The 25,015-nt window shown below is 42.1% G+C and overlaps 10 protein-coding genes across 10 annotated transcripts; 3 read left to right on the forward strand and 7 right to left on the reverse strand.

The window, feature by feature from the left end:
* Nucleotides 1-38: 38 nt before the first annotated feature.
* On the forward strand, nucleotides 39-3,297 carry PCOAH_00024230 (Vacuolar protein sorting-associated protein 35; the record flags this gene model as incomplete). The annotated part of the gene is made up of 2 exons (XM_020059228.1): nucleotides 39-146; nucleotides 280-3,297. The coding sequence occupies 2 exons, from the start codon at nucleotides 39-41 to the stop codon at nucleotides 3,295-3,297; spliced, it is 3,126 nt and encodes a 1,041-aa protein (XP_019914974.1).
* Nucleotides 3,298-3,640: 343 nt separating this feature from the next.
* Nucleotides 3,641-5,511, reverse strand: PCOAH_00024240 (50S ribosomal protein L11; the record flags this gene model as incomplete). The annotated part of the gene is made up of 6 exons (XM_020059229.1): nucleotides 3,641-3,825; nucleotides 4,005-4,086; nucleotides 4,297-4,417; nucleotides 4,656-4,755; nucleotides 4,903-5,036; nucleotides 5,173-5,511. 5 exons carry the CDS (start codon nucleotides 4,988-4,990, stop codon nucleotides 3,680-3,682), a joined length of 537 nt encoding a protein of 178 aa, XP_019915110.1.
* A 727-nt stretch (nucleotides 5,512-6,238) lies between these two features.
* PCOAH_00024250 (Actin) lies at nucleotides 6,239-7,980 on the forward strand (the record flags this gene model as incomplete). Its single annotated transcript, XM_020059230.1, has 4 exons — nucleotides 6,239-6,275; nucleotides 6,388-7,322; nucleotides 7,488-7,631; nucleotides 7,960-7,980. 4 exons carry the CDS (start codon nucleotides 6,239-6,241, stop codon nucleotides 7,978-7,980), a joined length of 1,137 nt encoding a protein of 378 aa, XP_019914766.1.
* Nucleotides 7,981-8,067: 87 nt separating this feature from the next.
* PCOAH_00024260 (Calmodulin binding protein) lies at nucleotides 8,068-9,453 on the reverse strand (the record flags this gene model as incomplete). The annotated part of the gene is made up of 7 exons (XM_020059231.1): nucleotides 8,068-8,133; nucleotides 8,313-8,438; nucleotides 8,561-8,620; nucleotides 8,718-8,796; nucleotides 8,935-9,069; nucleotides 9,178-9,276; nucleotides 9,389-9,453. 7 exons carry the CDS (start codon nucleotides 9,451-9,453, stop codon nucleotides 8,068-8,070), a joined length of 630 nt encoding a protein of 209 aa, XP_019914899.1.
* A 728-nt stretch (nucleotides 9,454-10,181) lies between these two features.
* Nucleotides 10,182-11,711, reverse strand: PCOAH_00024270 (Uncharacterized protein; the record flags this gene model as incomplete). The annotated part of the gene is made up of 1 exon (XM_020059232.1): nucleotides 10,182-11,711. One exon carries the CDS (start codon nucleotides 11,709-11,711, stop codon nucleotides 10,182-10,184), a length of 1,530 nt encoding a protein of 509 aa, XP_019915031.1.
* A 1,519-nt stretch (nucleotides 11,712-13,230) lies between these two features.
* On the forward strand, nucleotides 13,231-14,703 carry PCOAH_00024280 (Uncharacterized protein; the record flags this gene model as incomplete). The annotated part of the gene is made up of 1 exon (XM_020059233.1): nucleotides 13,231-14,703. One exon carries the CDS (start codon nucleotides 13,231-13,233, stop codon nucleotides 14,701-14,703), a length of 1,473 nt encoding a protein of 490 aa, XP_019914910.1.
* Nucleotides 14,704-14,949: 246 nt separating this feature from the next.
* Nucleotides 14,950-15,999, reverse strand: PCOAH_00024290 (Replication factor c subunit 5; the record flags this gene model as incomplete). Its single annotated transcript, XM_020059234.1, has 1 exon — nucleotides 14,950-15,999. The coding sequence occupies one exon, from the start codon at nucleotides 15,997-15,999 to the stop codon at nucleotides 14,950-14,952; it is 1,050 nt and encodes a 349-aa protein (XP_019915041.1).
* A 1,872-nt stretch (nucleotides 16,000-17,871) lies between these two features.
* PCOAH_00024300 (Uncharacterized protein) lies at nucleotides 17,872-19,686 on the reverse strand (the record flags this gene model as incomplete). Its single annotated transcript, XM_020059235.1, has 2 exons — nucleotides 17,872-17,989; nucleotides 18,113-19,686. The coding sequence occupies 2 exons, from the start codon at nucleotides 19,684-19,686 to the stop codon at nucleotides 17,872-17,874; spliced, it is 1,692 nt and encodes a 563-aa protein (XP_019914901.1).
* A 729-nt stretch (nucleotides 19,687-20,415) lies between these two features.
* Nucleotides 20,416-21,330, reverse strand: PCOAH_00024310 (Uncharacterized protein; the record flags this gene model as incomplete). Its single annotated transcript, XM_020059236.1, has 1 exon — nucleotides 20,416-21,330. The coding sequence occupies one exon, from the start codon at nucleotides 21,328-21,330 to the stop codon at nucleotides 20,416-20,418; it is 915 nt and encodes a 304-aa protein (XP_019914769.1).
* Nucleotides 21,331-22,259: 929 nt separating this feature from the next.
* Nucleotides 22,260-23,836, reverse strand: PCOAH_00024320 (Uncharacterized protein; the record flags this gene model as incomplete). The annotated part of the gene is made up of 3 exons (XM_020059237.1): nucleotides 22,260-22,887; nucleotides 23,133-23,343; nucleotides 23,602-23,836. The coding sequence occupies 3 exons, from the start codon at nucleotides 23,744-23,746 to the stop codon at nucleotides 22,260-22,262; spliced, it is 984 nt and encodes a 327-aa protein (XP_019915113.1).
* Between the last annotated feature and the right edge of the window lie 1,179 nt (nucleotides 23,837-25,015).

Raw genomic sequence — 25,015 nt, forward strand, 5'->3', positions numbered from 1 at the left:
GTTCTTTCCCCCCGAGCATCCAATAGAAGACGATCACCATGCAGAGCTACAGGGACCAAGCGAACACCACCCTGGATCAGAAGAAATTTTTGGACGAATGCATTTTCATCGTGAAGGAGCAGAGCTTTTACATGAAGCAGGCACTGGTAGGGCTGCGCGGGAAAAGGGAAAAGATTCTCGGATATCGCTAGTTATGAAAGTTTATGCACGTTGTCCCGAAATATTCTCATCACATCTGTGCACATGCCGCTTCACCATACATGTTGCTCCCCCCCGCAGGAAAATGGATCCCTCAGGGACACGCTGAAGCACGCGTCGAACATGCTGTGCGAACTGAGGACGTCACAGCTGTCACCCAAGTACTACTACGAGCTATACATGCTGATATTCAACGAATTGCAACACCTGGATACATTTATAAGTGACAAAAAAAAACATAAAAAGAGGTTCATCGATATATACGAGAGTGTCCAACACGCAGGAAACATCATCCCCAGATTATACCTACTAATCATCGTCGGAAGAAACTACATAAAGAATAAAGACATTAAAGCAAAGTATATTTTAAAAGACATGACAGAATTATGTAAGGGTATTCAACACCCACTGAGGGGGTTATTCTTACGCTACTTTTTAATCCAAATGTGCAAGGACAGAATACCTGACACAGGAAGTGAATACGAAGAAGCAGGTGGAGGGAACATAGATGATGCGTTTGAATTCCTTCTCTCGAACTTTTATGAAAGCATCAAACTGTGGAACAGAATGAGTGACAAGGTACTCATTAAATCGGCACCGGGACAAGACGAACAAGTTATACGTAATAATAGAAATAAAGTGTTAAGAGAAAAAATGGATGTAAAAATGCTAGTGGGATCCAACCTGGTACGTATGTCCCAATTGGAAGGAATGACTAGACAATATTATATAGAAAAATGCCTTCCAAAATTGCTACAAAATTTGTCCACCATAAACGACTCACTCATTCAGCAGTACATTTTTGAGTCCATCGTCCAGGTTTTCAGTGACGAGTGTCATATATATACTTTAGACATTCTGCTAAACGCTATTCTGAAAATAAATAGCTCACTTGATTTTAAGGGCATCCTCATTACCTTATTGAAAAGGCTAAGATCCTTTATCGAGTCGAATAAATATGAAGTGCCAAAAGAGGTCGATATTTTTTCTCTCTTTTATGAGCACCTAGTTTTGTATGTTAATCGGACTTTAGATTCGTATGAGAGAGGGAAAGGCTCCTACAGTTTGGCGTTCCAACAGGAGGGTCAGAAGTTTCCCACGAGGGACACTGTAGTGGAGTACTACAAGGGGGATGAAGAGAAAAAGAGAGGCCCCCCAACGTCAGGCACGACTACCACATCCACCACCAATGTCGTCACCACCAATGTGGTCACCACGAACAGCGTTACAACGATGGGGACACAGCAGATCAACGCGAACGATCTCGTGCCAAACTGCAAAATTGTCAAAAGTGCAGATGCGAAAAGTCACCCCGGGGAGGAGAAACGAATGATGAAGGAAGCCTCCTACTATGGAGGAGCGACCCACCAGGGAAGTAGCAACAAAACGGCAAACTATGCGAATCTACCCAGGGGTACCCACCGCCGTTACAGTAACGAAGAAAACAACCAACCAAACAATGAAGACGATGAATTTGTGGAAAGCGTAGTTAAAATGCTGCAAGTAATCTATGAGTTCATTTTTCTATGCATACGTATATACGACGATGCCATTACTGTGAGCAAACTGTTTGAACTTCCATACACCATAGCGTCTAACGTAAACCTCAACAATGACGTTCTATGCGAACAGATAATTAGCATAATTGTTCTTCCATTTAACTACCTGGGGCTGAGTGCCCTCAATGGGAAGAATATGCAAGCGCTGTTGAGCAGCATAACCTCCCAGAAGCATAAAAAGAAACTTAGCCTAGACATCATTGATGCGATTATTGAGTGCAAAAATAAGGCCATCGTTTACAAAGACGTAGAAGAAATCCTAAATTATATTTCCCCCATTTTTAACGAAGACGTGAAGAGGAAAACGGACCCCGCAGATGATATGCACCAAAGGGATTGTCACCAACGAGAGGTACAGGAGGCCGACTTTTTCAACCTAGAAAATAGCACCATCACCTATGCGGCAAAAAAAATGTGCAAATTCTTTCACATCATAACAAATACTAACGATATTGATGAACGGTACAATATCTGCATGCTGTTTTATAAGCACATAGAAAATGGCCCCTATTTGGTGCATCTCCTGCCGACCATTGTTTTCACCATGCTGGATTTAGTCACGATCATCACGAACATGGTCCCCAACACGGGGGGGAAAACACAGTCGAGGAATGATGATCTGTTTGAGAAAAAGGAACACCCTGATGAGGAGCTCACCGGTGAGCATACGCATGATGAGAATACCTATGATGAGTTGAACCGGCTACGTAACAATCACGGTGATAGTACCACCCGCATGGATGTCTTCCCAGGTGACAACCCGGAGGACCCATACTTGGAGGAAAAGCTAAAACAATACAACATATACGTAAAGAACATTTTAAAGTTTATTCACACGAATCTGCTCTGCGTGAGTAGCCAAATTCCGATGCTAGCGCTTAAGCTTTTCCTCTACAGTGCCATAGTGGTGAACAACTACGATCGCTTGGTCCAAGCATATGACTTTCTCTCCTTCGAAAACTTGGAAGCCATTTGTTACGAATTCATAACACAGCCACTGATTATTTACGAGGAGGACATAAACATCTCCTCACAACAGTACAGCTGCATCATTTGGATCACAGGCATTTTGTGTTCTCATATTACTCTCCTCCAAAATGAGAACTACGAAAATATTGCCCTCAAGTTAACTCAGCATGCAAATAAGTTGCTGAAAAAAAAAGACCAATGTTTGGGCATCCTGGCATGCTCTCATATATATTGGGAAAACAACAAATACAGAAATAGTGCCAAAGTGTTGGAGTGCCTCCAGAAGTGCATAAAAAACGCAGAGATTGCCGTGCAGTCAAATAACGATAATGTAGTTCTCTTCCTTTTTTTGTTGCAAAAGTATGTCTACTACTATGAGGCAGAAAATATCGAAGTCACGGAAGACAGCATACACTACCTACTGCATATTTGCCAGGAGGAGTACTCCAGAGACAGCTGCGACGCGAACTTTAAGAAGGAGTTCTTGCAGACCGTCCAGTACATACACGACAAGAAGAAAAGTTCCAACGCCTTCGCCAAAATTGGCCTGGACGTCTCGGTTCTGCGGTAGGCGCAGCATCGGTGTGACAGCTTCATCGCATCGTACGTGGAATACAGTGCTAATTCATACATACCTCCTATGTGTGCATTTTTTCCCGTCACTTTTTTTTTTTTTGTTTTGTTGCACGCCGAACGGCCCAGCTGTGCAAAAATATATATATAACACCGTAGTGTTTTTCATGTGATTATTTATCTGCACGCCGCAACTTTACCCCCACCTTATTTGTGTAAAACGGGCTCCTCTCCTTGTTAAGATGTTACAAAAACCCATGTGTGTAGGTAGTAAGCCTAGCGGGGTACCCTCCCTCATGCTTGAATTATCCACCACAGATTAGCAGCCTCCAACACGGAACTGCGTCTCCTTTCCTTACCGAGTTGTCCACACGAGTCGATCATTTTTTGGACCTCTTCTGATGCTTGTTCCGAGTCCTTATGTCTTTTTTTATATTGTCCAGCTGGTTAACATCTACAAAGTACTTCTTCTTACCTTCGTCGTCCAGTTCTCTGCACACCTTTATGCCCATACTGTTGCACGTGCCTTGAAATATATTGCAAAACGGGGGGAGAAAAATAAAATAAAATGGAAGGAAGCTTCCATGCAATGCTTATGAATGTTTCTTTTTTAAAATTGTGGCGACACCATTCGTGGGTACATAAAAATGAGCGCATATCATCCAACGCGTATTGTGAATCTCCCCCTTTTTTGTCTAGCCCTACCGATAATATACTTGCAAATACTTTTGAGGGTCAGATTTATCAATGGGGGGTCCATCCGCTTGCACTTGGCAATGTGGAAAACCTGTTTTCAATTGGGTGGAAAAAAAAAAGGGAGTGTCCTATTAAGCAAACCATCTTTTACAACACTTCTGACGCGGAATAAACTCCAACATGATGAAATGAATAAAAAGCCCCACCATATAGGCACTGCTTTGGGGAGATCGACTGAACGATACACGGTCTGCTACGCAGATCCACCTCCCGCTAACGAAACACAGGACAAGTGGCATACCTCCGCTAGCGTAATCGATCCGACAGTGTGGTGCTTCGCCGTGGGACTAAACATGGGTACTCTTGCGCATCGTCGGATAAACCAGACGACCGTTGGGGTTCTCAGGTAAAATCTGTACGTCCTACGGGATGGAAAATATGCACACGCGTAGGATACGTATATAATCCTCCTAACATCCGTGTGGATATATTTCGTCGACGCGTGAACCCCCTGGACGAAGTAAGTCCGTTCAGGAGAAGCTTCTCAACTTGTGCGTCTCATGGTAGGCCTTCCAACCAGCGTGCTTCAACATCACTACGTAGCTGAACACCCGCCTTGCGGCAATGCTCCTTCCTGGCAACTATCCATTTTCTTCATACCTGTCATTCAGTGGTTCCAGAGTCACCTGAATCGGCACATTTTTCGATATGTTTTTCGTTCTCTCGTTAAACTCTTTAAAAAAAGTCATCATATTTATTCCTGAAATTTTGTAAAATAGGAAAAGTGACAGGTATGTTAAGGGGGGAACCTCTTTGACGGCATGATGCCAAAGGGAGAGGACTCCCCTGTCTTCATTCTCTCCTGTTGCATATACACACGTGCACATACACACTGCGCATGTTATACCTAGGGGCCCCAACGTTTGTCCAATGCTTGCGCTAGGCTTCGCAGAGCCAGACAAAACCACTAAATTGAACCTTCCTATTCGTGACATGATTTATAGTCCACTGAATGGTTCGGAAGACCGGCATTCGGGTTGCCTGTGAAATGGCATACGCGTGAGCAAATGATGTGAAAAGGGGGAGTTGCCATGAGGGGGTGGTACAAATGACGGGAGAAAAACAGGGCACGCTCAATTAGAGGATCACACGAGTGGAAGCTTACACTACTGTGTACATGTGCTCTTATTCACTCGTGCGATGTGCCTCTTATGGAGATCCCCACGTAGACTGCGAAACTAGCACTTTGACCATGTTGTGCAGCCTCATTCTTGCATTAGGTATCCCACCTGTAGGCCACTTGGAAACATTTCTACACTACATGGTCGTAAGGTACATTCATGGCTGCCTTCGGGGTGCGGCGAAAGGGTCCTTCCGTGCTGCTCTTCACGCACATGCGTGGTTTCTCCTGTGACAACACGAGAAAATGTCGCAGTATGCCAAACGTAGCACGCAGCGAAGTACATAAAATGTGTTTTTTCTTTTTTTTTTTTTCTTTTTTTTTTTCATTTCTCCCCTATTAATTGCGTCACCCCTCATTGTGTTAATCGGATCACTCACGTTCCGTGCACCACGCCTCTCTGCCTAACGCGCATGTTGTGTGCTGCTTAAATTGTTTCCAACCCCATTTCGACACGCGGGAATATCTCCTCGTTCCCTTCCCCTTTTTGAGGATGTGGCAAATTGGTCTACTTGTCAAACGCAACTTTAAAACAACCCCCCACATGACGCATGCGGTAGAGGAGACATTTTTATTCTTCCTTCTTTGTTGTATATGACAATTTATTTTTTTCATGTGTGTGTGAACATGTGTTACAGTGGTGAAGATTTATTCATAATTATTATTTTTTTTTTTACCTGACCTGTTCATATTTAAAAAAATTTTCATTCCCCTGATTGAACAGGAATTATCGATTTATTTTCCCCCCCCTTATGACCTTAAATGGAAATATACACATTGACCTTTATGTTATATTTTCCCATTTTCACCCCACCTTTGTTATGCATGAAGTCTTGAACAGTTAGTGTCACTTTTGTAACAAACGGGTGTGAATAGTACTGTTTTTTTTTTTTTTTTTTTTTTTTTTGGTGGCTAGCCGTTCAGGTGCTTCACCTCTTCGTTTCCGTCCAGTTCACCTTATTATGACACACCATACGGTTGGCAGGACGAAAGAGCAAACCGCCACACCGCATACTTTCGAGTTACTGCACGTGAAAAGTTCCTCCCACAATATTGCGCATATATGGATAAGCATACAATTGTGATTGACAACGGTTCAGGTGAGGAATGTGCAGGAGACAGCTTTCCAAAGAGGGAAACCCATGAAGTGGTGCTAAAAAGGCTGCCTAATATACATACTCCGCCTCGTCTGTTTAACCCTCCCCCCCGTAGGTTACATGAAAGCCGGATTGAACGCCTACGATGAGCCGTCCATAGTGTTCCCAACCATAGTGGGCCTCCACCGAAACAGCGAAATCAAACAAAGCTACGTAGGCGATGAAGCCATCTTCCGCGATTCCGATCTGTCATTCTACCGCCCAATCGACCATGGACACATATCGGATTGGGACCTGGCCCAAATTGTCTGGGAATATGCCATCAAATGTGTCGACAAAAACAGGAGTGTTGAAAGCATCCTGCTCACAGAGCCACCTTTATGTTCAACTTCCCATAGAACAAAAATGGGAGAAATTTTTTTTGAGGATTTTGATTACAAAAATATGAACATTTCAGTGTCAGGATTAATGTCTATATATGCCACGGGGTTAACAACTGGTCTGGTCTTAGATATAGGGGATGGAGTTACTCAGTGCATTCCCGTCTTTGATGGGTACATAGAAAAGAATTCGATCATACGTTCCGATTTTGGAGGAGAAGAACTAAGCATGTTTTTGCAAAAATTAATTTGTGATATTGGATATAGTATGACCACAAGAAAGAATTTTGAATACGTTAAAACTATCAAAGAGACTTTATGTTTTTGCTCCTTAAATCCACCAAAGGATCAACTGAGAGACGATTTAACTGTCACTTATACTCTTCCAGATGGAGATGTTTTACGGGATGGATACGACTCTGTTGAATTATCACATGAACGTTTTTACGTTCCTGAGGCTCTTTTCAATCCATCTATATGCCAGAGGGATAGCCTCAGCATCGTGGACATTGTGTGGAAGTCCCTTTTATTGTGTCCCATTGAAAATAGGAAAACGCTGACTAGCTATATTGTTCTTTCTGGGGGTTCTTCCCTTTTCCCCAACTTAGTGGAACGACTGGAGAGGGAGGTGAAGAATAATGCTCCGGAGAGTGCCAGATCGGCTGTGAAGGTAGATCATACGTTCGAATTAGAGTTGGTTTTTTTTTTTTCACCACGAATGCACATCGTATAGTAACATGCTTTCCTGCATCCAAATGGTGTACCTTTGTGGGCATTGCCTTATGAATTACTCCCCATTTGACGCTGCTCCCAACACCTTTTTTTTACGATACAGGTCCACGCGCATGAAAATAGAGCTATTATGGCCTGGTGTGGAGCACGGATTTTCTCTCAACCCGAGATGAGGCAGGCCCAGGAGGGCCTATGGATATCGAAAGAAGAATACGAGGAAATCGGAAGTAACATTTTTTTGATAAAGGTAAGGGAAAAGATGAGAATTAATCAAAATGGACAAAAAAAAAAAAAAAAAAAAAAAGACGACCGAGGGGGACAAACTACGCACCCGGTCGTTATTACAATTTGCACTTGAGCAGGTGCATCTTATTTTGTAACTATGATTGAGCGCTATGCCAGATTAGAGAGAACCTTCCCCCCGCACACGTCTTCTTTTTTTCGATCAACCTGATTCGTTGCCGGCGCAATTTCTCAACATAAATGATGGTCTCGAGCTGTACATACTTGTATGTGTTTATAAAAAATAATGTGCACACTTATATCTTCCCCCTTTTGCGATTTTTCAATGCCAGGCAACGCTGAAGCTTGCATAGGACACTCCCCCCTTGGACCAGATCATACCACACCATACAAGACGAGTCTCTTTTTTTTGTCGTTTTTCTGTTATTATGTAATAATTGCTACTTCTTTTTGTTTAGTAGATTTATTTTTTTCTTTTTTTCGCTGCTGTTTTTGATTTTTTCTTGCTGAAAAGGGGGAAAAAGAAATGTGGCGATGTTTTATTCTGTTACGTGGGATGACAGAGTTGCATATGTCGCGGGAGGGAGTACCCCGTTTCGCCATTTTGGTGCTTCCGTCGTTTCGATCGCAGTGATGGTGTTTCCCATTTTTCATTTTTCCATTCCCCCTTTGATGAATCGGTAACCTGCTCCCGTATGATATTTTCGATCCTGTAATTATAGACCCCCCTCTGTGCCTTGGTTGACACCAGGTGGTGCAGATTTTTCGCAGCGTTATGTATTTTCGTGTCCTTCACTTTGTTGTCGTGTATCTGTAGAAAGGAAGAAAATGTTTTTTATTTTTTCGTAAACACGTTAGAACACGGGCAGACCGAGTCGCATCAATGTTTGTTCCTCCCAATTAAGAAGTGAATTGCCTGCTTTTGCTCCTTACCAACTGTTTTTTCCTCTTTTCCTCAATCCCCTGAAGCATAATTCCCTTCTGCGCCTTTACCTGTAAATATGAAAAATGTGCATCCATTTGGGGCGTTCTGCGTAGATACGCTTTTACCCCTTTCTCTCTTTTTTTTTTTTCCTTGGGGGGGCCGTACGTGTGCATCCATTTCGAGTATTTCCCTCTTCCGCCTAAAGAAGTCGTGAATGTATTTCCTGGAGTAGTACCCCCTGAAGCTGCCATTATGGGAGGAAAAAAAAAAAAAAAAAAGGGGGGATGGGAAGGAGCCACTTCTGTCTGGGATAGCGGATCGCAGAAAATTGCACCGCCATCAGTTTGCCACACATTATTTTAGGTCCGTTTTTCCTCATTACACCTTCTGTATCTTGGTGGCATTGTCCGACAGGTACAATACGGCTTGCTGCTCCAGCCTTTGCTGCTTCAATTTTCTGAGCAAAAACTTGCACGCCAAAATATCTATGGCGTTCTTCGTGCGTTTCAGAAAGTGCCTACAAAGGGGGGGAAAAATAAGTGGTACAACCCACGCAGACAATTATGAAGATATATATACACACACGAACTGTCACACTCTTTTTTGTTCTCCCGCCCGTTGCTACTTATAAACAAGGTAAGTCCGCCTGGTCAAATAGCCTCTGTAGCACTTCTGTATCGTGACAGCGGCGAGGCGCTCCCGCATGGCATTTTCCTCCTTTTCCCTATCGTGAATGAGGACCAGCAAATGAGTACTTGTGCCAACATGTATAGAAATCAGCAGGAGTGGCTAAAATGAACAAGCGGCCTCCAGATGCCGCCCCCGTATTTTATAACCTTATGAGGGACTTATATTCTCGAGATAGTGCACTGCCCTGTTTGGCAAGCTTCACAAAGTCCATTTCGTGATTTTTTTTGCAGCGATTTTACAGGAAGTTTAACTCAAAAGGGGGGGTTAACCCACAAGGGGCGAGGACACAAACGTGCGCATACAACGGAGAAAGCGCTCCATGCGTGCTGTGCAGGTGTGGGCGTGTCTACCAATGCACACTATCACGATGAACAACAAAAAAAAAATGATAACTTGACAAATATGTTCCATGCGACGTTACGCTATTTGGAACTAAAAAAAAAGAAACGTCACGTGGGGTTTTAATTTGTCAACGAGAGTACCCGGTCGGACAAACACAATTACGTGTCTACCTATCTGTGCGCCACTCTCGATGTACGTCCCCATAACGCACACAAATATGAACAAAAAAAAAAAAAAAAAAAAAAAGGATAGGAAGCAAATCTCTACAAATAAATGGATGTATTCCCCTGTAATAGATCCTGGGAATATATATCGACGGGGATGATTTTCCACATTTTAATAAAATTTGTCAAACAAATGTGCATCAAAAAAAAAGGGGGAAAAATAAAATCAGCCAACCAATCGGTTATTCCGTTGATTGCGCTAAAGTCGCAGAGGAGAAAATCACTATATATAGCCCATTAGGGGAATCCTTTTAATGGGTCTCCACCTTCCGCGGGGATTATTTTCCCTTAGATTAATTTGAACCAATGCGGAAGAGTAGAAAAGGCCCTTACCATGTCCCCTCACAGTGTAAAATAACCCCACTAAGTTGTATCACCTCTTCTTTTTCAAAATTTGCGACGCGAGGGACGATTTCATGGCCAACTCGCTGAGTCGCTTCTGGCTGTACCTGGACAGAACTGAATTTTTATATGACGTGGTGGACATGCGGGAGCTACAATTTCGATGTATCAGCAATCTGAGGTTTTTTCTCTTCAACGCTTCCTTGCTGTATTTGATGTCTTTCATGTTATTCTGCAGTTTTTCCGCAATTTTTTCACGTTCATTAATTTGTTGCAGATTAAATTCTTGAATGGGATTGAAATCGGTCTCGTCATTTTCCTGTCCGGTGGTTCTTCTTCCTCTAGTGTTATTGCGCATATTGTCTGAGTCGTCACCGCTGCTGCTGTCCATATTGTAGTCATCCTCACTTTCCACCAATTTAGGGCTGCTTGCGATGACCCCCCACGTTATGATAGGACTCTTATCAACACCCTTCCCTGCCAGTATAAGTGGAGTACGCATATACTCATAACTGTTATTCCTTGGGAGTAGGTTGAATTTGCCCTGTTGGATCATCTGCTCTTCCTTCTCTTCTTTAATTTTTTCCATCATTTTTAATTGCCTATTTTGAGCACACTGTTTAATTTGTCTCTTCATGTCCTCATTATATTCCTCTGAAAATCTTGTATTGTCGTGACATATCTGTACCCTACCCTCAGCAGCATTATCCATTAAGCTAACTTTTAAACTGGACGAAAACATCATGCTGCTTAATTCATTTTCCGACTTGTTGGTATTCACTTGGTAGCAATTTATTCCTTTCCTTGTGCACTCTTCGATGTAGTCCACTTTTTTGTTGTGTTCCTTCCTCTTCATTAGCGAATACATGTTCTTATCCACATTTTTATTCTTCATGCTTTTTAGGAGGTATTCAAACGATTTGTTATCCTCCGAGGTGTACTTCTTTTGGAATTCTCTCAAATTCATGTTCAGGTTAATTTTGTGTTTTTTTCCGTTCGCCAAGGTTACTAACTTGTAGTTTTTTTCTTGCAAACACAGTGTCTGATCATTCCACCCCGCTTCGGAGGGGTCTACATTCCTCTCACTCAAATGATCAGTTGGGTATAACATCTCATCATGATTGTATTCCTCCTGCCCGGAGTAATAACCCCTCTTTGGGTCACCACTTGGAGTAAAATCATTGGCATCCTTTTGAATCCGATCGGAAATAATTTCATCCTTATATTTGTGTAAATCAGGAAAAAACTTTTTTTCAATTAAAGATTCCAACACATTTATGTAATCCTCTTCCAACAACACAATGTGATTGTTGTTTCCTGTCCTGAAATTCCTCGCGTCATATTCAACAATTTCGTTGTTCTCAAATATAGCGATTTTTTCTTCTTCATACTTTTGGATGGCATGTTCGTCATCGCTTTGGTTTTTTTTTTTTTTCTTCTTCTCCTTCTTCCTGCTTTTACTTACAATTTTGTATTCATTTTTGTCCATTGGTAGAATTTTATTTTCTTCCTCTGAGGAGTGTTCCCCCTCCAGGGGGGGGGACTTCCCTGGGGGGTCCATCCCACGACCCGGTCCGCTCGCACCGAGTGAGAAGTCCACGTAGGAAACACATACACGACACGTACATATGTGTAAATTATTCCCTCACGATTACTTCACCTGTGCAGACATTCGGGGCGATGAAGCCAATGGGTGACATTTATCTGCGTTGTCATGTTCGCCTGTACGAGACAATGTATCGACTCTTCCATCCATGCAGGCCTGCCATTCGACCTGAGCGTTGTCTGGTTTTGCTGTCCCGCCGCTAAGCAAATGACTCACGTCAGGGTGCACAAAATGGGGAAGATTACCCCTCTGGTCGATCTTCACCGGCGTGAAATTAGTTGGCCAAAGTGGCTCCCGTTCGAACGCTTAGGACACGACACACTTGCAAGGTATGAGAAAAGGCGTACACATATGTACATACCTTTATATGTATGTGCTCACATACGACCTCCTTACCAGGCGGCCTTTCCCCTGTGTACCGCTAACCGTCCTTCCCCTCTTGGCACATTCCTCTAACTCTTTGTGATAACAAATGGGGAATTCCTCGGCGGGTCTTCAATTTTTTCCGACGTAACTCAAATCAGTCCACAAATGAAGCAACTCCCTTGAGCGAAGTTAAATTGCGAATGGGCTGCACTTCCGTTGATGTTTTTTTTTTTTTTCCCTCGCTCTTGGACTGCTCATTTGTTCAATTAGCCTGTCGTCTGATAGCAACCCTTGGCGCGTAAAAAATGAAGCAGTAGGGTGGCCGAAAAATGAAAAAATCGACGCGCTGAGAGAGGCCCCAAAACGAACCATTCGCATCAGATGAAGAAGCGAAAAAAGGAAAATAAATTTCCAGCGGGGTTCACTAAATGATCGCGAGACGACGCCACGTAAAATTATGTACACTACTACGGGTGTACAAGGAGAGTTTTTTTTTTTTTTTTTTTTCATCTCACAATCTTTTACAGCGCCGTAGAGGCACCTATTTGTGCAGTTGCGGCGGAATGTAATACGTGGGCACACGTGCAAATGTATATATAGAGCAAAAACTGATTGGCCATTTTTATTTTATTTTTTTTCCTGCTCTTTCGCCCCCCCCTTCTGCGAACGTGCACGAGCGAATTCGTTGCTCAGAAATGGCGAGCGGGTCATAATTTCCTCTGTGGGGAAGTAATAAAAGGAAGGAAAGGCTCCCCACAGTAGGCACTCATCCCATGCATAAGCAGGTGGTATCCATATAAAGCTTATTCAAATGCGCGACCCCCCATGAACAGGCAAATCGGCGGAACGAAGCAACCATTTGCAGATCACTTCCCACAAAATGAGGCACGAAGAAGGAAGCGCCAAAATAGACATCACTCACCTGCAGAAGCAATTCCCTGGTGTCGTTCCAAAAACGGTTCGGAGGTTTATAGGCCAACGCGCAATCAGTCCATTGTAAAGTCAGCAGCGCAGGTACCCGCACTGACGTAAGCGTGCTCATATGCGTTACACGAGGCAAGCACTCTGATCAGTGTGACGCAACGTTTTCAGACATACCACGCACACCATGAAATGCAGCGGAAAGGTAGGGTACTTCTTTAACCTGAAAAAGGAGTACGGAGAGAAGAGGGCGGCTACCCTGTTAAGGACCCTGGAGGAGGAGAAAACGGTCCAAGGAGCATTCATAACAGATTTTGTAAAAGTAGATTATCTGAATTTGACAAAAATTCTCTTATTCATGGTGAGGACAAATAAGGTGGAGACAAGTTTCGATGGTTTGTATGTAGATGCGGCGTATGCACATTTGCTGTCCTATGGGGGGGTAGCGGTCTCCCCGGGGGAACGTCAAAACGGTGTTATCCCATCCTCAGGGGTGAATCCAACAGAGGTAAATACAGAACAGGTGAATACCGAACAGGTGAATCACATCGAAACGCAGAAAGAAACGTACCAAAGTGGAGCGACCGCCCTGATTAACCACCCAGGCGAAAATTACGAAAAAATAATAATTCCCAAGTTAGAACTACTAAACGCAGGTGATATAATGAAGCACGATGGGGAGGTGGAAAATATGGACAAAGCCATCTACTACTTAAACCCCTGTTCTGTCCTGTCAGCATATTTTCTGGATGTAAAGAAGAACGAAAATGTGCTGGATATGTGTGCATCCCCAGGGGGAAAGTCCCTAGTCATCGCAAACCAGCTCTTCGGGTATGACACCTCCCCAATGAAGAGAATAAAAAACATGGAATACCTAAAGGATGGAAGTGTACAAATTACATGCTCACTAGATATGGTGAATTATTACACCATGAACAGACAAGGGTTCTTTGTTGCGAACGAATTTAACCGAGTAAGGTACGACAGATTGAAACAGGTACTGAGCAAACATCTGCCAAAAGATCTGCTGACGTCGAATAATTTTCACGTCACAAATTACAATGGACTAAATGTGAACTCCTTTTTAAGGTTCCCAAGGTTCCACAAAATATTGCTAGACGTTCCTTGTTCCACGGACGAGCATTTAATAAAAAAAAAAAAAAATGATTTGCTGAACAAGTGGACAGATAAGGTGATAAAAAATAACGCAAGTTTACAATTCGAGTTGTTAAATAACTCCTTCCAACTTTTACACACAAATGGCACGCTCGTTTATTCGACTTGTGCTCTTTCTCATCAGGAGAATGATCATGTGATTGAGAAGCTTTTAAAAAAATATAAAAAGCAAGTTCAAATTGTTGACTTTGTGAAGGAAGAGTATCAGAAACGGTTCAGCAGTGATCATTGCGATCGTTTATTTGTCGAATCTTTTGAAGGTCAACCCGTTGGGGAGGACCCCACCAGCGGCGTGACACTGCGCGAGGGAGAACATAACCGTCAGCAGCATGGGGATAGACCCATTGAGGGTGATAGCATTCCCCGTGACGGGCCGAGCACCAACTTCCTATCCTTCTTCGAGAAGACCAAATATGGCTACATTTCCCTGCCAGATAGATCACCCTTTGGAATTTTATACATTTGTAAGATTCGAAAAATTTGAAAATTTTGAAAAATTTGAAAAATTTGAACCTTTTTTTGCACATCAAGCGAACTTTCCGCTTCGCTGTTACGAATTTGTTGCGAATTGTTTGCAAGTTCCTTTTGACCATCTTGGGGGGGCTCGCCGTGTGCACACGCAGGGAAAGGGGGGAGCGGGAGCAGAGGGCGTAAAAAAAAATAGGCACGCAAAATGCAGCGTAAAAGTACAGGCAGAATGGCAGGCGTCGTAACAGCCATAGTGACAGCGCTACTTCTTCGCCAAGTTGTACTTTATAATGGCCGTGTTGGCGTTCACGATGAAGGCGATGAGGGAGACGCTTTTATCGAAGGAGTTCTCCGAGAGGAAGGAAAAGTGCGAACACAACTTTAGGAAGTAGTACTTCAACTTGTAATCAAAATTGTTGCGTAACAAATATTTTATGATCGTTTCGAAAATAAAATTGACTGGAATTTGACACGTGATTAAGCTCTGAATTTTTGTCACGCATTCTTTCATCTTTATTTGGGACGGATTTACAAAGGCAAACTCGCACAGTTCGTTTATGTATGTAGAGGCTACCGAAAGGGAATGGTGTGGCTTGGCTGAATTTGAGTAGACTGTCATTTCTAGTGCCATAATACATTTCCGCAAATTTCTTCCATGCTTATTAATCAATGTTTTGAAAAAATCAACTGAGCAAAACGGTTCAGGTATATGCTCATTTTCGCTAATATCACTTAACACCCCAAAAATTTCCTCCTCCGTGGGGAGAGGTACCCTGATACAAATGCACCTACTCTTTAACGGTTCGATAATTTTTGACAAATGTTCTAAATGTAAAATGACCCTAGCATTTCTTATATACGTCTCCAATGTCCTTCTCAGTCCCGCTTGAGCTCCTTCACTTAAAAATTCCGCATCCTTAAAAACAAATATCCTATACATAGGTGTTTTTGAAAAAAAAGACGCACTCGATTTATAGCTACATAGCTCCTTAATCACATTCTGCACAATTATTTTATCCTTTGTTCCTAACTCGAAACATTGTAACTCTAAGTGGTAATTACTTTGGACCACATTTATGCTGATTTTACTTTCTGCATTTGTTAAACATTCTGGTCTCCTAATTATTTTTTCTTCCTTAAATATTTCCTTTATTAGGCAATCTATTCGCGTACTTTTTCCTCCTCCAGGCGCTCCGTAAAAAATGATGTGTGGTAGGTCCTTGTGTGCACTCAGCTTCTTCAGCCTCTGCGTAATGTCCTTGTGGATTTTCAGCTCATCGAGGCTTTGCGGGGCGTACTTTTCCAGCCACATTTTGACGGTGCGCTTTTCCAGGGGGGGCCTCCCAATTGGGGTAGCTTCCCTATCAGTTTAGCTTCCCACCTGGGGTGACCACCTACAGACAGTGCAGTCCCTGTAGAGAAATATCCCCTTTATAATACGTTGCCACCAAAGGGACATACAAATGGGAACAATATATACTGGGTGCGCTCACTTGGGGTGTACACGTCGGAACAACCGCAACAACTGAGGTAGACCACTCTACCGTGTGGGACACTCATATGAATATTTCTCAACGGGCACGCAAAGGCATCTGCGTGTCCCCCCTTATTGTAATCCCTTATAGCCTTCCAGCCACTAGCGCCATTTCGCAACACAGTGGCGTCGGGACGAAGCTATCTGCCTGTGTGGTGGGTTCGACTTCGTATTACCTACGTTCAAAGTAGAAAAGGGTGCCAACAAAATGAAAATTTTCGAAAAAGGAACACACATGGATGTTGCTGCTTTTTTGACAAGTACATCTCTGTGTGTGTGCTACTTTATGGGGGGACCTATGTTGGTTAGGATGCCCCATTTGGAGGTTTCTTCTCTCATAAATTTTTTCTTTTTTCCTCATTATTTTCAATATTCCCCCCACACTTACTCAAATTTTAAAACGCCAATATGATGTGACATGTAAGATTTGCAAAATGGGTATCCTTAAAAACGCTCGCACGTCCCTACACGGAATGTTCCCTCCTGCATATGTACGATCGCACGAGGGCATAGGCTGATTCCTATTTTGCACTTTCGCTTGGCTCTTAAATGCGCATAAAATGGTTTGAAGCAAGCAAAAAGAAAAAAAAAAGGAAAGGCCTATTTAGTGGAATATAACAAATGCAATGTGCTGAGAGGGGAGAAATATTTGACATTTATTTTGCCTATGTGCCTTATTTTCTGCTCTTTCTCGTTCACTTTTTTTTTCTTTTCTCGAACGTTCACCTCAGCGCCACCACGGCTTCTCACATCGATGCGAAAAAAAAAAAAAATGAATTTGAACACATCAACAAAAGACGGTACTGTGATGCAAGGACCCCTCAGCGCCGAGTGATATATAAGGACTTTCCATATTGGGAGAGAAAAAAAAATTTATAAATTTTTTGCAGCAGAAATATGCTTTAGGGAATAGAGAGTCCACAGGGAAAACTCCATCTTATGTGTGAGAAGTTCTCCAAAGTGAGTTGCGTTTCTTTTTTTTTTTTTTTTTTTAAGGCAAAATAATGCACACTTCCTTAAACGTACAAGTGAAAGACAAAAAAAAAAACTATGGACGCATGAAAACTTATAACCTTTTGTTTGTCTGTACAAACCACAGTCTGGTAAATTTAACCGAATGCGCAGGAAAATGTATTCAACAAATGTGAAGAAGTAGACACTCCCGTCAGTGGCTACGTATTTATGCCCACGTACCTACATGCGGGTTTGTTTTGTTCATATGGTCTCTGAAAGGGGGACTGCGCATAACGACAAATGTGTTAATTCCGTTAAGGGGGTTACATAGCCAGGGGAATATAATAATGCACATGGCCAGCTATATATATGCTCACCCAAATGTGCATAAACACCGCAGGGCGAACCTTCCCCCCTTTGTTGTCGCCCAAACGGGAAAACAAAAATTGACATATTTAATGCACACGCATGTGTAGATACTACCTACTGTTTTGTGTATTTAATATTAATTTGCGACAGCGACCGCAATGCAAGAGTTGCTAAAGGGCTATTTAAAAAAAAAAAAAAAAACATATATTTTGCCCTGCTCCTCACATGCGTATGCTCACAAATGAAACGAAAAAAAAAATGCCACCTTTTGAGTCGTCATTATGGCTATCTTGTGCAACCCAGACGGGCGTCACCACTTCTAACGCATCAACGGTTCAGCCGTTCTGCTAAGTTCTTGTTCTTCTTGTGCTCTTCCTTTAATTCCCTTATGCGCTTCATCACTATTTCTTCCCTGTCCTCGGGCACGCACTTGAGTCGTTGGTAGCTGCGAGGGGGAGAAACGCGGTTTAATGAAACATTGATTATGCAAAAGTGCCAATTTGGAACGACGCAAGCGCATAGAGAAGCGTCTACAAGTACATACATACACCCAGTAAGAAATTCCTACCTGACTTCCTGCGAAAGAACCTTTATAAGCGCATCGTAGTTGCTACGCTCATCTGAGTCATGTTTAACCGAATTGGATTTCTTCAAAAAATCTTCAAACATTTTTTTGGCCTCCTTAATTTTGTATGTTCTCCATTTTGAGAAAACATGTTCCAAATGATCAGCTGGTAAGGACTTAAAAATTTTGCCACTCCTATCGACCAGCTTTATGATGTCTTCCACAGAATCGTTCATATAATTTATTGAAACTTCGTGAAGCATTTTTTCGAATGCGTCTTTTTTCATATTTATGTAGCTTATAATAAATTCTCTGTACAAGTTTAATTTTTCTGTATCTGTTAAGCGTATATTTTTGTACCTCTCGTCTGTTCTTAGGTCGGGAGGTATTTTCACGGCCTCTTCGAAGGAGTCGAACATTTTGCTAGAAAATGGGTCTTGCTTCAAAATGGCTTCGTCTATAATTGGGTGTTTTATCTTCTCATGCAGGAGACTCACAAAAACGTTTCTCTCGTCGTTAACCGTGTTGGCACGATAGCTTGATCGGACAGCACCTGACAGCGAATCTGCATGCCGACTTTCGCCCTTCCGCTTGGCCAACAACTTCTGACTTACGCTCTGAAATATGTGATTTTTTTTCTCAAAGGATAAAATGTCGTACTTGCTACTTTTTAGTAAATTATTTTTTATTTTAATCCACATGCCTGGATTTTCACCCCTGAACGCGTCTATCAATACCTGTTCCAATTTTTCTTCCGTTTCTTTTTCCTTATTTTTTTTCTTCTTTTGTAAAAATTCCCTCAACAGTTTGCTCCTTGTGGAATGCCAATTTTTTGTGCCATTCCCTTCGAATGCTTTTTCACCCCTCAAAATGGATATGGCGTCTGCCTCTTCGAACGGGTACCGAATTTCACCTTCCACCTTACACAGCAATGTTTGGAAATTCTCTACTAACAGTTTGAGCTCCCTCCTTCTGTCACCGTCAATTTCTTTTACAAGGTTATTAAAATATTCCTTCCTCATCTCCTTCGGTACTCTCAGATACCTTTCATCGTAGAGCAGGTGGGGCAACACGTTTTCATATCTGCTGAATTGGTCCATGTTTTTTTCGATGAGAAGGTTTTTATAATCCTGGCGGATTTTTTCCATGTTTACCTTATCTTGGTTACCTTGCCCCGTTGTTCCGTTGGTTAGACCACTTGAGGTGGTACCCCTTCCGCCTGTGACAATTCCCATCACGCCATGGTGATCACCCCCTGTGGGGCTTCCCTCCACTGATTCACCAACCAGATGATCGCTTTGCTTTTTGTTCAGCAGATTTTCTACCTCCTTTGGGCACTTCCACGTCTTCTCACTAGTTTTCTTGTTGAAGTAGAATTTATACCCTTTACTCGTTTCGATGATGAACCACCCCCTGCTGCCCTCCACGTATTCCCAGCTGTACGGCACGCCCACGTAGTACTCCTGCAGTTCTCTAGACAGGTGGTCGTATCTGCCGGGGCGTGGTGGTTCCGGATCCGGGGAAACTTCCTCCATAGGCGCAGCTGCTTCTTCCATTGGGGGGACTACTTCCTCCATGGTTACCTTTGCTCCTTCGCAGTTTCGCCTTCTCGTGGTCCTACCTTTTTTTTTTTTTTTTTAATTTCGTGCAATATCTACACTTAGCAGTTGCCCATTTGATGTGAAAAAATTGGCAACATCCCTAGTTCGTAGCAGGTACAGGGCGGGGTTGATGCATCGAAGAGACGGACCTATTGACCTTCTACCCTCAGGTGGCGAAAAATAACTTAGTCCCCATGCTACGCATGTGCCACTCCCCCTGATAATCCATTTCTGGGTTTCAAATTAAAAAGCGTGTTCAGTACGCGGTAGTAAAATGACTAAAATTTGTCAAAGCGTGACGTGAAGGATATGCCAAATGGCTCAAAAAAAAAGTTGGAAGAAAGAATTTCACAAACTCGTATGGCGGTAGAAAAAAAAAAAAAAAAAAAGAAATACATGCTATTATTAGGTGGCAAATATATTTTTTCTTTTTTTTTTTTTTTACTTCACCATTTAAACAAACAAAATTAGGAGTAAATATTTTCACTCGCGCGTGACATCATCATCACAGCTGCTGAGCAATGAGGAGGAAAAAAAAATTAGCGAAAGAGGGAGGAGGGTACTGTTCCGCACATTCGCCCCAAATGGGAATACATGCGCGTACAGGTGGGGGAAAATGTACCACAAAAAAGTAGGAACATATATGGCTACATAACTATGCATACACGTATAAATGTAACCACGCATGTGTCCGCTTTGCCCGAATCAGCCCCGGACGTATTTATAAAGGACGTAAAAAAAGAGTAAGCTAAGAACCATGCCCACGAGGACGATGATCAAATTCTGCTTGTGCGTCTTCTTGATAGCGTCGGTTAGGGAAGACGACAAGCCAACATAGTTGTAAATATCAATTACTTTCTTGCGAACATTTTTCAAAAATTTGTTTTGTTTCCTGATTAATTCTAATGTACTCATTCCCTGGACGTGAAAGACGTTAAGGTTGTTTTCCACCTCCTTCAGGATTTCCCTCTCACTGTGTAGATAACCGATGGCGGAGTCTGCACCCATTTTCTTCTTCGCCTTTTTCCCGTCTCTGTGCAGACTGTTACCAGTCAAACCATCCCGTTCGTTATATGCATTACGGGCGTTCCTTTCCGTATTGTTCAAATTAGTTTTGTAAATTCCATCCAGTGTTTTAATGTAGGAGTTTGCTTCATTCGTTAACGTCTCAATTCTTCTCTCCCATATGACGTTTTCGTCACTCATCATTGCCTGACCGTTCATATTATTTGTGCCAAGAAAAGAGTAGGTATTTCTCAACGTTTCAACATTCATAAAAAAGGAATTTGTGAGAGCGTTTATTTTGTTTAGGGTTAAATTATTTTTCGCATTTGCATTTATTTTTAAAGGGTCATTTCGTTGGTACACATCTGCGTAATTCCTCCCAGGGTTGACGTTACCTTCCCCTCCGTTGGACACAATTAAATTGTATGAGTAAAACAAATTGTACGATTTTTCTAGCTCTTTCCTTATTTTAACTATTTTCCCATAAATGTTGTTCAGGCTATTGTTCGGATACGCTGCATTTTCTTCATTCTGGGCAGACCCTCGGTTAATCTGATTGGCGGACTTGAGCGAGCTGCTTGGCTCGTCGAACAGGGCATCGTACTTTGACTTCATCTTGTTCAATCTGCTCCTTCCTTTCGGAAATATCGTTCAAACATCATGCAAAAAACCCTTTTGCAAGGAAGAAAGAAAAGGTTACCTTCTATAATACCTGGTTGGGCTGCATCACGCGAAAGGTAAATTGTATTTTCTCTCTCCACCCCCCTTTTCCCAAGTCAAGTCACATTTTCGCAAATGTCGGACGGCCTTACTTCATTTCCTCACGTGGATGAAACGCCCAATTGACATTTTCGTCAAGTGAAAGGTAAACAAGTTTGGTCACAGAGCAAAAAATAGGGGGGTAAGGCGGAAAACACGCGCCGTATGGCAAAGTGAAAGTGAAAAAAAAAAGAAGCAAATTTGCCTGTTTACTTCAGAGCCAATTTCTCAGTTGAGAAGGAATTACTTACGCATTGCGGATACATGCATATGCGAAATGGTAAACGGATGTACGTCTCGTGGAGGGAAAAATATATATATATAAATAAAATATGAAAAAATAAATAAAAAATTAAATTCCTTCCTGGGGGAAAGTAAAACAGTAGGCACTTTCACGGTTAAGGAGATCCCCCCTAAATTAAGCAGGAACGCGAAGCTATCCTCGCTTAAACGACCCTATTCACAATTAGCAGGTATAACATTGTACCATCCGCAGTACATTACTCTATAAATATATTCTTTTTAAGAGACAACTCGCGCATTCGCGAACAGGCGGTATAATGGCCATGCAGGTGGGTAGACCTAAACAGGCCAATTTGCAAAACGGGCAAAATTCCGATCAAATGTAGCTTCCCACTTGGACAAAAAAAAAAGGACAATCATCGCATACACGTTCATTAATGAGTAGGGGCAATGTCCAAAGGGGTTAAACTTAACAGGGGTTGCCATGTGCAAATGCAAATGGGGTGGGAAGTACACCGTGCGTATTTGTCCTCCCATGTGGGTCACCAAATTTGCCCGTTACTTTCAATATTCAAATCGATGTTCAGAAAAATTTGACGAAACATATCATAACTTATGTATAAATTATCGACATTTATGGAATGAAATTTAATCTTTTCCTTCCTCTTGTCAATATGATCACAAAAATAAATATCATTTTTTATATTTTTCTGAAAATAATTGTTATTGGTAAAATAAAGGAACATGTAAAAAATGTCGTCCACACTAACTTGGATTTTAAAATGATGAAGTGCCTTTCGTACTTTCTGAACGTTAATAAAATTGTTCATATTTTTATTGTAGTAAATAATTTCTTCCGTATGATCTGTTTTCCGTAAGGTTTGTTTTTTTTCCATTTTTTGTTTCATGTCTACTTTGGCAAATTCTTCTTCACTCACTATGTCATCAATATGCATTATGTAATTCCAAATGTAGCTAATTTTTTCTTCTATGAGGGCTTTTATTTCCTCGTCGCTATTTTTTTCGTAAATGGTCTTCACCTTTCCGCCCCTCCTCCGCAGTGACCTCTCCAGGTCTTGCACCTTCGAGGCCGTTTTGCGCCTCTTCATTGGGTTTGGATGATGTGGTAACACCTGTGCCTGAATGCTGTTACCTATGTTAGGCACCCCTCTGACGTAAATGGTACATACAGTTAGACGCTTTCCATTTGGTGTCTTCACCAACTGGGGATTTGTTGTTCATAAAAAAAAAAGGTGTTCACTTGGCGTCCTCCTTTATGTGCTATTCAAATTGGATTAAGTGTTCCCGTCAGGAATTTTCACGAAAAAGTCCAAGCTACGCTAAGTGGCCCAAATGGGGTAACCCCCTTGACCAACCTAATTTATCGCCTTATAGCAAAATCGGTACTGGAGAACCCCTCGAGCGTCTTCTCATTCGTTATTAAACAGTCGTCTATTCTAGACGATGGGCTACCGATATTTTTGAGGAAATTCTTAAATTTCTCCAACGATTCTTTGTTATCACTTTCTGCTTTTCCTACCACTGTGTTCCTGTCTGTGTTCATCACATGACCCTTTATGTTTAGCTTGTCTGCTTCCAGCTTTGTGTACTTCCGGAAGAAAACTCCTGAAGAGGGTGGTTAGGAGAAATGAAGATGCCACTTTTTGTTTACTGATACGTAAGTGGCACATACTGCCTGGTGTTACCTCCCCACCCTCAAATGGGCAAACGCACGATACGAGTTCGTTCGTCTCCAATACAATTCAACTTAAACAAATGGACCCTTTTCACAGTGCAACAAAGGTGGGGGTGGTGGTAGAAAAAAAAATGGCGTGCACATCGCTGCGTAAAAAATAGTGTTGGTCATGAACCCCCCTTGCGTACCTTGGACTTTTCCAAAAACTTCAAAATCGAAGGTGTGTATCATTTTACTGGAGCTGCAGAAATTTCTCAAAAGATGACTTCCGCGGAGTGAACTTTTCGTCGGCGGGAATAAGAAGAATGAGTGGACGACGGTCATCAGCCGCATGGGAGAAATGTAAAGGGGGATAAAATAATGCCACGCGGGAAGTGCTACAAAAGGCGTTTCCTTCCTATGTTACATAAACTTATCGCATAAACGATTTGTACTCCCTTTAACTTAACCCGCTTGTTATTTTTTTAAACCCTGACCATAAAATAACTCACATATAGAAGGTAAACTCACCAATGCGCACCTTTTACTGTTCGTCAAAGTGGAGGTAAAAAAAAAAAAAAAAAAAAAAAAAAAAAAACTGCTACATGAGTTTCAAAATGTATTAAAATATTTGCCCTCTCATAATTCTTCCCTCCAATATGACAATTCTAACGTGCCGTACATTTTGCTTGACCCGGGGAGGGGGCACACAGTGCGTATCCTTCCCCGTAAGACTGTGCATCAAATGTGGCAATGGCTTAGTTCACACTTAACATGGAACTAAAAAGGAGGAAAAACACAACTCGCTCCTTTTGTGTCGTCCAAACTGATCACTGACGGAGGGTAAACCCCATCCTAATGGTGTTGCGTGTGGGTTGAAGATAGACCCTCCCTACCTGAACCAACCTGTGCGAGATCATCTATGCAAGAACGTTTGTTCTGTGTCATTCCTCACAAAAACGGTGCACTAGGATGAACCTTTCGTTCGCATTCCCCTTTTTTTTTTTTACACTGCACAATATTTTGGGAGAGCCAACATGTGCATGCAATTACTGTCGCTCATGCTGCATCGAATGGGGGAAGTCACAATATTGGAAGGGAAAAAAAAAAGAGGTCGATGTCGAACTTGAGAACGTGATGGGGGAGGCAAATTCTGACTATGGGCAGCTCTGGAAAAACGTACAATGTGATTTGCATAATAAAGACCCTGCAACGCAAATGAAGCGTCCCACCCGTGTTGGTCAAACGTATGCAAAGGGACCCTCCCAGCCTTTTTCTATACATTCACCATGAGAAGGAGACTGAATTGTAAAAGTGACACAATTTATATTCCATTTTGAGTAAGCATGTGTAGAAACACTTGACTCGATTTGTTGGCTTTTTTTTTTTTTTTTTTTTTTTTTTGCAGTCACCACAATGTAAAGGGGGAAATATATTTAAAACGCTAGCTCAGTAGGCCCTGTCCCGCGCAATATTTGCCTTATTTGCTATATATACACATCGCCGAACTTCCTGTGAGTAACTTTCCTTACACGCAACTTCAAAAAACCGACGTTCGTGTGTTAATCCAAACTGGGAGGCCAATTTCCTTGTCCTTTTTCCTCTATGACGTCATTAAGCAAA

This window comes from Plasmodium coatneyi, chromosome 9 (assembly GCF_001680005.1).
Source record: "Plasmodium coatneyi strain Hackeri chromosome 9, complete sequence".
Taxonomy (NCBI): Eukaryota; Apicomplexa; class Aconoidasida; order Haemosporida; family Plasmodiidae; genus Plasmodium; species Plasmodium coatneyi.